General features: G+C 39.0%; 1 protein-coding gene across 1 annotated transcript in view; it reads left to right on the top strand.

Moving 5' to 3' along the window:
• Nucleotides 1-12,252, top strand: part of LOC124046779 (N-lysine methyltransferase SMYD2-A-like) — a 58,016-nt gene that overhangs the window by 43,726 nt on the left and 2,038 nt on the right. Inside the window, exons 8-11 of the mRNA XM_046367529.1 lie at nt 1,065-1,175; nt 4,308-4,428; nt 11,075-11,249; nt 12,233-12,252. The exon at nt 12,233-12,252 is cut by the window's right edge and continues 89 nt beyond it. Of these exons, the coding sequence (XP_046223485.1) occupies nt 1,065-1,175; nt 4,308-4,428; nt 11,075-11,249; nt 12,233-12,252 (427 nt within the window). The remainder of the gene's footprint in view (nt 1-1,064; nt 1,176-4,307; nt 4,429-11,074; nt 11,250-12,232) is intronic.

Below are 12,252 nucleotides of genomic sequence, written 5' to 3'. Positions count from 1 at the left end.
TCTCTCTCTCTCTGTGGAGGTCCTGTTAACCCTTCCTCTCTCTCTCTCTCTCTGTGGAGGTCCTGTTAACCCTTCCTCTCTCTCTCTCTCTCTGTGGAGGTCCTGTTAACCCTTCCTCTCTCTCTCTCTGTGGAGGTCCTGTTAACCCTTCCTCTCTCTCTCTCTGTGGAGGTCCTGTTAACCCTTCCTCTCTCTCTCTCTGTGGAGGTCCTGTTAACCCTTCCTCCTCTCTCTCTGTGGAGGTCCTGTTAACCCTTCCTCTCTCTCTGTGGAGGTCCTGTTAACCCTTCCTCTCTCTCTGTGGAGGTCCTGTTAACCCTTCCTCTCTCTCTGTGGAGGTCCTGTTAACCCTTCCTCTTCCTCTCTCTCTGTGGAGGTCCTGTTAACCCTTCCTCTTCCCCTCTCTCTGTGGAGGTCCTGTTAACCCTTCCTCTTCCTCTCTCTCTGTGGAGGCCCTGTTAACCCTTCCTCTCTCTCTCTCTCTGTGGAGGCCCTGTTAACCCTTCCTCTCTCTCTCTCTCTCTCTCTCTCTCTCTCTCTCTCTCTCTCTGTGGAGGTCCTGTTAACCCTTCCTCTTCCTCGCTCTCTGTGGAGGTCCTGTTAACCCTTCCTCTTCCTCGCTCTCTGTGGAGGTCCTGTTAACCCTTCCTCTCTCTCTGTGGAGGTCCTGTTAACCCTTCCTCTCTCTCTGTGGAGGTCCTGTTAACCCTTCCTCTTCCTCTCTCTCTGTGGAGGTCCTGTTAACCCTTCCTCTCTCTCTCTCTCTCTCTCTCTCTCTCTCTCTCTCTCTCTCTCTCTCTCTCTCTGTGGAGGTCCTGTTAACCCTTCCTCTTCCTCTCTCTCTGTGGAGGTCCTGTTAACCCTTCCTCTCTCTCTGTGGAGGTCCTGTTAACCCTTCCTCATCCTCTCTCTCTCTGGAGGTCCTGTTAACCCTTCCTCTTCCTCTCTCTCTGTGGAGGTCCTGTTAACCCTTCCTCTTCCTCTCTCTCTGTGGAGGTCCTGTTAACCCTTCTTCTTCCTCTCTCTCTGTGGAGGTCCTGTTAACCCTTCCTCTCTTTGTGTAGATCTTCAACAGTTACATTGACCTGCTCTACCCGACAGACGACAGGAACGAGAGACTGAGGGATTCATACTTCTTTACCTGCGTGTGTAATGAGTGTGCCACACGGTCTAAGGTACAGTACAATAACTTAGTAACCACAGACGTACAAACCAGACCATAATAGGTCACTGTAACTAGCGCACAGCCTATGAAAACACTACTACTACCACTATTACAACTACTACCAATGCTATTACTATTACCAATACTACTATTACCACTACCATTGCTGCTTCTACTACTACTACTAGTATTACAACTACTACCACTACTATTACTACCACTACTACTACTACTAGTATTACAACTACTACTATTACTACCACTACTACTACTACTAGTATTACAACTACTACTATTACTACTATTATTACTACTATTATTACTACTACTAGTATTATTACTACTACTATTACTACTATTATTACTATTACTCTTATTACTACTACTATTACTACTATTACTATTACTACTACTATTACTAGTAGTACTACTAGTAGTACTACTAGTACTACTACTAGTACTACTACTACTACTACTAGTATTATTACTACTACTAGTATCACTACTACTACTATTTTTACTACTACTATTATTACTACTAGTATTACTACTATTACTACTACTAGTATTACTACTACTAGTATTACTACTACTAGTATTACTACTACTATTATTACTACTATTATTATTACTACTACTACTACTATTATTATTACTACTATTACTACTATTACTACTACTATTATTACTACTACTACTACTACTATTACTACTACTACTACTACTACTATTATTACTACCACTACTACTATTATTACTACTATTATTACTACTATTATTATTACTACTACTACTATTATTACTACTATTACTACTATTATTACTACTATTACTACTATTATTATTACTACTATTACTACTATTACTACTACTATTATTACTACTACTACTACTACTATTACTACTACTACTACTACTACTACTATTATTACTACTACTACTACTACTACTACTATTATTACTACCACTACTACTATTATTACTACTATTATTACTACTATTATTACTACTACTACTACTATTATTACTACTACTATTATTACTACTACTACTACTATTATTACTACTACTATTATTACTACTACTATTATTACTACTACTATTATTATTACTACTACTACTATTATTACTACTACTACTATTATTACTACTACTACTATTATTACTACTACTACTATTATTACTATTATTATTATTATTATTACTATTACTACTATTACTACTACTATTATTACTACTATTACTACTACTACTATTACTATTATTATTACTGCTGCTACTACTATTATTACTGCTACTACTACTATTATTACTGCTACTACTACTATTACTACTATTATTACTACTATTATTACTATTATTACTACTATTATTACTATTATTACTACTACTACTACTATTATTACTACTACTACTACTATTATTATTACTACTACTATTACTACTATTATTATTACTACTACTATTACTACTATTATTACTACTATTACTACTATTATTACTACTACTATTACTACTACTATTATTACTATTATTATTACTATTATTACTACTACTACTACTATTACTATTACTACTACTATTACTACTACTATTATTACTATTATTATTACTACTATTACTATTATTATTACTACTACTATTACTATTATTATTACTACTACTACTATTACTATTACTATTATTATTACTACTACTACTATTACTATTACTATTATTATTACTACTACTACTACTATTACTATTACTATTATTATTACTACTACTACTACTATTACTATTACTATTATTATTACTACTACTACTACTACTATTATTACTATGATTATTACTACTATTATTACTACTATTATTATTATTACTACTACTACTATTACTATTACTATTATTATTACTACTACTATTACTACTATTATTATTACTACTACTATTATTACTATTACTACTATTATTACTACTATTATTATTATTATTACTACTATTATTATTATTACTACTATTACTATTATTACTACTATTACTATTATTACTACTATTATTATTATTACTACTATTATTATTATTACTACTATTATTATTACTACTACTATTATTATTATTACTACTATTATTACTACTATTATTACTACTATTATTACTACTATTATTACTACTATTATTACTACTATTATTATTATTACTACTATTATTACTACTATTATTATTATTACTACTATTATTACTACTATTATTACTACTATTATTATTATTACTACTATTATTACTACTATTATTATTACTACTACTATTACTACTATTATTACTATTATTACTACTACTATTACTACTATTATTACTATTATTACTACTACTACTACTGCTACTATTATTACTACTGCTAGTATTACTACTACTATTGCTAGTATTACTACTACTATTGCTACTACTACTAGTAGTATTATTACTACAACTACTACTACTAGTATTACTTCCAATACTACTATTATTACTACTACTAGCATCCCTGGTGTAAACCTACAGGAGGGTATCTCTACAGGAACAGAGCTAACCTTCTCCTCTTCCCTCTCCATACAAGACAAGGACAATTCTTAAAACTGGGTGGGTCACACACTGTGACTGCAGTAAAGGTGCGAGACGCACTGCAGTAAAGAAGACTGCAGCCGTGTGTGTGCGTGTGTGTGTTAGTTATTGGTCTGCGTGTCCTCGTGGGAAAACTAGAATACATGCAATCCCCTCTGGAGCCATTCTAGCCCTCATTTCTTTCAGTTTCATGTGTCTCTCTTTTTTGTCCCTCTCTCCTGTGTCTCTTCTGTCTCTCTCTCTCCTGTGTCTCTTCTGTCTCTCTCTCTCCTGTGTCTCTTCTGTCTCTCTCTCTCCTGTGTCTCTTCTGTCTCTCTTCTCTCCTGTGTCTCTTCTGTCTCTCTTCTCTCCTGTGTCTCTTCTGTCTCTCTTCTCTCCTGTGTCTCTTCTGTCTCTCTCTCTCCTGTGTCTCTTCTGTCTCTCTCTCTCCTGTGTCTCTTCTGTCTCTCTCTCTCCTGTGTCTCTCTTCTCTCCCGTGTCTCTTCTGTCTCTCTTCTCTCCTGTGACTCTCTCTTTTGTCTCTTCTGTCTCTCTCTCTCTTTTGTCTCTCTACTGTCTCTAGGATGGAGGTAAGATGGCGCTTCAAAAGTTGAGCTCTCCCCCACAGCCAGAGGAGGTCAGAAAGATGGTTCACTATGCCAGGAATGTTATTGAAGAGTTCCGTAGAGCAAAGCACTACAAGAATATCCTTTTCCCTACTGTATACCTCTTAGTTTCTACGCATCCTTCGCTCTCTCCATCCCCACACTCAATTTATCTACCTCCTTCTCTCCCTCCTCTCTCTCCCTCGCTCAAATCAGTTTATTTGTCACGTGCACAATATAGTGAGTGGTAAAGTGAAATGCTTAATTGCCTCTCTTCCTCAACAGAGTAAAGTAAATTAGAGAATCAACAGCGTAAAGTAAATTAGCCAATCAACAGCATAAAGTAAATTAGAGAATCAACAGCATAAAGTAAATTAGCCAATCAACAGCATAAAGTAAATTAGCCAATCAACAGCATAAAGTAAATTAGAGAATCAACAGCATAAAGTAAATTAGAGAATCAACAGCATAAAGTAAATTAGAGAATCAACAGCATAAAGTAAATTAGAGAATCAACAGCATAAAGTAAATTAGAGAATCAACAGCATAAAGTAAATTAGAGAATCAACAGCGTAAAGTAAATTAGAGAATCAACAGCGTAAAGTAAATTAGAGAATCAACAGCGTAAAGTAAATTAGAGAATCAACAGCGTAAAGTAAATTAGAGAATCAACAGCGTAAAGTAAATTAGCGTGTCAACAGAGTAAAGTAAATTAGAGAGTCAACAGCGTAAAGTAAATTAGAGAATCAACAGCGTAAAGTAAATTAGAGAATCAACAGCGTAAAGTAAATTAGAGAGTCAACAGCGTAAAGTAAATTAGCGTGTCAACAGAGTAAAGTAAATTAGCGTGTCAACAGAGTAAAGTAAATTAGAGAATCAACAGAGTAAAGTAAATTAGAGAATCAACAGAGTAAAGTAAATTAGAGAATCAACAGAGTAAAGTAAATTAGAGAATCAACAGCATAAAGTAAATTAGCCAATCAACAGCGTAAAGTAAATTAGAGAATCAACAGCATAAAGTAAATTAGAGAATCAACAGCGTAAAGTAAATTAGAGAATCAACAGCGTAAAGTAAATTAGAGAATCAACAGCGTAAAGTAAATTAGAGAATCAACAGCGTAAAGTAAATTAGCCAATCAACAGCGTAAAGTAAATTAGAGAATCAACAGCGTAAAGTAAATTAGCCAATCAACAGCGTAAAGTAAATTAGCCAATCAACAGCGTAAAGTAAATTAGCCAATCAACAGCGTAAAGTAAATTAGCCAATCAACAGCATAAAGTAAATTAGCCAATCAACAGCATAAGGTAAATTAGCCAATCAACAGCATAAAGTAAATTAGCCAATCAACAGCATAAAGTAAATTAGCCAATCAACAGCATAAAGTAAATTAGAGAATCAACAGCATAAAGTAAATTAGAGAATCAACAGCATAAAGTAAATTAGAGAATCAACAGCATAAAGTAAATTAGAGAATCAACAGCATAAAGTAAATTAGAGAATCAACAGCATAAAGTAAATTAGAGAATCAACAGCATAAAGTAAATTAGCCAATCAACAGCATAAAGTAAATTAGAGAATCAACAGCATAAAGTAAATTAGCCAATCAACAGCATAAAGTAAATTGGAGAATCAACAGCATAAAGTAAATTAGAGAATCAACAGCATAAAGTAAATTAGAGAATCAACAGCATAAAGTAAATTAGAGAATCAACAGCATAAAGTAAATTAGAGAATCAACAGCATAAAGTAAATTAGCCAATCAACAGCATAAAGTAAATTAGCCAATCAACAGCATAAAGTAAATTAGCCAATCAACAGCATAAAGTAAATTAGCCAATCAACAGCATAAAGTAAATTAGCCAATCAACAGCATAAAGTAAATTAGAGAATCAACAGCATAAAGTAAATTAGAGAATCAACAGCATAAAGTAAATTAGCCAATCAACAGCGTAAAGTAAATTAGAGAATCAACAGCGTAAAGTAAATTAGAGAATCAACAGCGTAAAGTAAATTAGAGAATCAACAGCGTAAAGTAAATTAGAGAATCAACAGCGTAAAGTAAATTAGAGAATCAACAGCGTAAAGTAAATTAGAGAATCAACAGCGTAAAGTAAATTAGAGAATCAACAGCGTAAAGTAAATTAGAGAATCAACAGCGTAAAGTAAATGAGAGAATCAACAGCGTAAAGTAAATTAGAGAATCAACAGCGTAAAGTAAATTAGAGAATCAACAGCGTAAAGTAAATTAGAGAATCAACAGCGTAAAGTAAATTAGAGAATCAACAGCGTAAAGTAAATTAGAGAATCAACAGCGTAAAGTAAATTAGAGAATCAACAGCGTAAAGTAAATTAGAGAATCAACAGCGTAAAGTAAATTAGAGAATCAACAGCGTAAAGTAAATTAGAGAATCAACAGCGTAAAGTAAATTAGAGAATAAACAGCGTAAAGTAAATTAGCCTAAGCGAATCAATAGACAAGTTGATGAGTATAAAAAGAGCACAACAATCGATATAAAAGAACAAGAGTTGACCCTTTTATACCCAACTCTGTAGGAGTCATTTTTATCTGTGTTCTTATGGCTGCTACCACTTTAGTGCCTGGATACAGGGGGGTGCTACGCTATGGAAATGTCCGTTTTTAAGTTCCTGTGTTGTTTGTGACCCATGTAGACCCAAGCACAGCCAGAAGAGGACTGGCCACCGCTCATAGCCTGGTTCCTCTCTAGGTTTCTTTCTAGGGAGTTTTTCCTAGCCAACGTGCTTCTACACCTGCATTGCTTGCTGTTTGGGGTTTTAGGCTGGGTTTCTATACAGCACTTTGACATCAGCTGATGTAAGACCAGCTATATAAATACATTTGATTGTAGTAGGTCCAGTACCGGTAGGTCCAGTACCGGTAGGTTCAGTACCGGTAGGTTCAGTACCGGTAGGTTCAGTACCGGTAGGTCCAGTACCGGTAGGTCCAGTACCACACCACTCAGCAACCGTATAAATGGACCTTCAATAGCCGCTCAGACTAGAACGAATCTTCCCTTGCACACACATCACTCCTGTTATGAACCTTAGCCCACAGTCAAATTCCCTTTCTCCTCCCTTTACACCCTTTATACTGTGAGCTCATTGGACTGGTGGAAGCAGTATTGAGTCCCTAACCCCCTAGCACCACCCTAGTGATCTATGTGCTGCATTGTCTCTAACCCTCTAGCACCACCCTAGTGATCTATGTGCTGTATTGTCTCTAACCCTCTAGTACCACCCTAGTGATCTAAGTGCTGTATTGTCTCTAACCCTCTAGTACCACCCTAGTGATCTATGTGCAGTATTGAGTCTAACCCTATAGCACCACCCTAGTGATCTAAGTGCTGTATTGAGTCTAACCCTCTAGCACCACCCTAGTGATCTGCAGAGTTCTGTCCAGGTCTGTGCCCAAACATTTATTTTAAAAATCCACCTCTCCAGAAATAAATCTCACTGTTGTCGCTTGTTACAGACCCCCTCTCAGGCCCCAGCTGTGCCCTGGGCACCGTATGTGAATTAATTGCCCCCTATTTATCTTCAAAGTTCGTACTGTTAGGTGACCTAAACTGGGATATGCTTAACACTCCGGCTGTCCTACATTCTAAGCTAGATGCCCTCAATCTCGCACAAATCAAGGATCCTACCAGGTACAACCCGAAATCCGTAAACACGGTGTAACGGCGTTCGTCTGTTGAAGAAAGAGAGTCGGACCGAAATGCAGCGTGTTGGTTACTCATGACTTTGATGAACTGAAGAATCGCGGTACATGAAATAACTGAATACAAAAACAACAGAACGGAACGTGAAACTAATTACAGCCTATCTGGTGAATACTACACAAAGACAGGAACAAACACCCACGAAATACAAAGCGAAACTATGGCTCCCTAAATACGGTTCCCAATCAGAGACAACGAGGATCACCTGACTCTGATTGAGAATCGCCTCAGGCAGCCAAGCCTATACAACACCCCTAATTAGCCGCGATCCCAAATACTACAAATCCCAATACGAAAACAACATATAAACCCATGTCACACCCTGGCCTACCCAAACATATAACAAAAACACAAAATACAATGACCAAGGCGTGACACACGGGCTCCCTCATAGATGTCATCCTGACCAACCGGCCCTCTAAATACACCTCTGCTGTCTTCAACCAGAATCTCAGCGACCACTGCCTCATTGCCTGTGTTCGCTACGGGTCCGCGGACAAACGACCACCCCTCATCACTGTCAAACGCTCCCTAAAACACTTCAGCGAGCAGGCCTTCCTAATCGACCTGCCCCGGGTATCCTGGAAGGATATTGACCTCATTCCGCCTGTAGAGGATGCCTGGCTATTCTTTAAAAGTGCTTTCCTCACCATCTTAAATAAGCATGCCCCATTCAAAAAGAAAATGAACCAGGAACAGATATAGCCCTTGGTTCATTCCAGACCTGACTACCCTTGACCAGCACAAAAACATTCTTTGGCGTTCTGCATTAGCATCGAATAGCCCCCTCGATATGCAACTTTTCAGGGAAGTTAGGAACCAATATACACAGGCAGTTAGGAAAGCTAAGGCTACCTTTTTCAAACATAAATTTGCATCCTGTAGCACAAACTCCAAAAAGTTCTGGGACACTGTAAAGTCCATGGAGAATAAGATAACCTCCTCCCAGCTGTTCACTGCTCTGAGGCTAGGAAACATTTTCATCACCGATAAATCCACGATAATTGAGAATTTCAATAAGCATTTTTCTACGGCTGGCCATGCTTTCCACCTGGCTACTCCTACCCCGGTCAACTGCCCTGCACCCCCCCACAGCAACTTGCCCAAACCTCTCCCATTTCTCCTTCACCCAAATCCAGATAGCTGATGTTCTGAAAGAGCTGCAAAATCTGGACCAACTACAAATCAGAAGGGCTAGACAATCTAGACCCTTTCTTTCTAAAATGATCTGCCGCAATTGTTGCAACCCCTATTACTAGCCTGTTCAACCTCTCTTTCATATCGTCTGAGATCCCCAAAGATTGGAAAGCTGCCGCGGTCATCCCCCCTCTTCAAAGGGGGAGACGATCTAGACCCAAACTGTTACAGACCTATATCCATCCTACCCTGCCTTTCTAAAGTCTTTGAAAGCCAAGTTAACAAACAGATCACCGACCATTTTGAATCCCACTTTACCTTCTCCACTATGCAATCTGGTTTCCGAGTTGGTTATGGGTGCACCTCAGCCACGCTCAAGGTCCTAAACTATATCATAACCGCCATCGTTAAAAGACAATACTGTGCAGCCGTCTTCATCGACCTGGCCAAGGCTTTGGACTGTCAATCACTGCATTCTTATCGGCAGACTCAACAGCCTTGGTTTCTCAAATGATTGCCTCGCCTGGTTCACCAACTACTTCTCAGACAGAGTTCAGTGTGTCAAATAGGAGGGCCTGTTGTCCGGACCACTGGCAGTCTCTGAGGGTGCCACAGGGTTAAATTCTCAGGCCGAATCTTTGCTCTTTATACATCAATGATGTAGCTCTTACTGCTGGCGATTCTCTGAACCACCTCTATGCAGACAACACCATTCTGTATACTTCTGGCCCTTCTTTGGACACTGTGTTAACTAACCTCCAGACGAGCTTCAATGTCATACAACACTCCTTCCGGGGCCTCCAACTGCTCTTAAAAGCTATTAAATGAAATGCATGCTCTTCTACCGATCGCTGGACAACTACAAATACCTAGGTGTCTGGCTAGACTGTAAACTCTCCTTCCAGACTCGCATCAAACATCTCCAATACATAATTCAAACTAGAATCGGCTTCCTATTTTGCAACAGAATCCTTCACTCATGCTGCCAAACATACCCCCGTAAAACTGACTATCCTACCAATCCTTGACTTCGGCGATGTCATCTACAAAATAGCCTCCTACACTCTACTTAGCTAATTGGATGCAGTCTATCACAGTGCCATCCGTTTTATCACCAAAGCCCCATATACTACCCACCACTGTGACCTGTATGCTCTCGTTGGCTGACCCTCGCTTCATATTGATCGCCAAACCCCACTGGCTCCAGGTCATCTATAAGCCTTTGCTAGGTAAAGCCCCGCCTTATCTCAGCTCACTGGTCACCATAGCAACACCCACCTGTAGCACACGCTCCAGCAGGTATATTTCACTGGTTATCTCCAAAGCCAACTCCGACCTTTGGCCGCCTTTCCTTCCAGGTCTCTGCTGCCAATGACGGGAACAAATTGCAAAAATCATTGAAGCTTGGAGTCTTATATCTCCATCTCTAACTTTAAGCATCAGCTGTCAGAGCAGCTCACAGATCACTGCACCTGTACATAGCCCATCTGTAAATAGCCCATCCTACTACCTCATCCCCATACTGTATTTATCTTGCTCCTTTGCACCCCAGTTCCTCTACTTGCACATTCAACTTCTGCACATCTGTCATTAATGTTAATGCCAAATTGTAATTATTTCACCTCTATGGCCCATTTATTGCCTTACCTCCCTACTCTTCTACATTTTCACACAATCTATATAGATTTTTCTATTGTGTTTACTCCATGTGTAACTCTGTGTTGTCTGTTCACACTGCTATGCTTTATCTTGGCCAGGTCGCAGTTGTAAATGAGAACTTGTTCTCAACTAGCTTACTTAGTTAAATAAAGGTGAAATAAAAAATAAAATAAATAAAATCTGTTGTATTGAGTCCTTGACCCTCTAGCACCCCCTAGTGACCTGCTGGAGATCTGTGAGTTGAGCCAGGAGAAGATGAGCTCTATATTTGCAGACACTAATGTGTACGTGCTTCACATGATGTACCAGGCCATGGGAGTGTGTCTGTACATGCAGGACTGGGACGGAGCCATGAGCTACGGAGAGAAGATCATTCAACCATACAGGTGACTAAAACATACACCAGACGCTTTTATCCAAAGAGACTTAGTCATGTGTACAAGAAACGCTATTTTTGAGTAAAGGAAGTCTCCCTCTGAGTAAAGGAAGTCTCCCTCTGAGTAAAGGAAGTCTCCCTCTGAGTAAAGGAAGTCTCCCTCTGAGTAAAGGAAGTCTCCCTCTGAGTAAAGGAAGTCTCCCTCTGAGTAAAGGAAGTCTCCCTCTGAGTAAAGGAAGTCTCCCTCTGAGTAAAGGAAGTCTCCCTCTGAGTAAAGGAAGTCTCCTCTGAGTAAAGGAAGTCTCCCTCTGAGTAAAGGAAGTCTCCCTCTGAGTAAAGGAAGTCTCCCTCTGAGTAAAGGAAGTCTCCTCTGAGTAAAGGAAGTCTCCCTCTGAGTAAAGGAAGTCTCCCTCTGAGTAAAGGAAGTCTCCCTCTGAGTAAAGGAAGTCTCCCTCTGAGTGAAGGAAGTCTCCCTCTGAGTGAAGGAAGTCTCCCTCTGAGTGAAGGAATGAGTGAAGGAAGTCTCCCTCTGAGTAAAGGAAGTCTCCCTCTGAGTAAAGGAAGTCTCCCTCTGAGTAAAGGAAGTCTCCCTCTGAGTAAAGGAAGTCTCCCTCTGAGTAAAGGAAGTCTCCCTCTGAGTAAAGGAAGTCTCCCTCTGAGTAAAGGAAGTCTCCCTCTGAGTAAAGGAAGTCTCCCTCTGAGTAAAGGAAGTCTCCCTCTGAGTAAAGGAAGTCTCCCTCTGAGTAAAGGAAGTCTCCCTCTGAGTAAAGGAAGTCTCCCTCTGAGTAAAGGAAGTCTCCCTCTACTTTCAATGCATTTTCCCTCAAAAGCTGAGTAAACGCGCTCCCCAAATAAAATAAAAAAGTCTGTAAACAGCATTTACATTTCACTACCCAGCCTGTTTGTCTGATTGGTTCATCTCTCCTGTGTGTCCAGTGTCTACTACCCAGCCTGCTCTCTGATTTGATTGTTTCATCTCTCCTGTGTTTCCAGTGTCCACTACCCAGCCTATT

Source organism: Oncorhynchus gorbuscha, linkage group LG10 (assembly GCF_021184085.1).
Source record: "Oncorhynchus gorbuscha isolate QuinsamMale2020 ecotype Even-year linkage group LG10, OgorEven_v1.0, whole genome shotgun sequence".
Lineage (NCBI taxonomy): Eukaryota > Metazoa > Chordata > Actinopteri > Salmoniformes > Salmonidae > Oncorhynchus > Oncorhynchus gorbuscha.
Note: the sequence above shows the minus strand (reverse complement) of the source record. Positions and strands in the feature narration are given on the sequence as shown.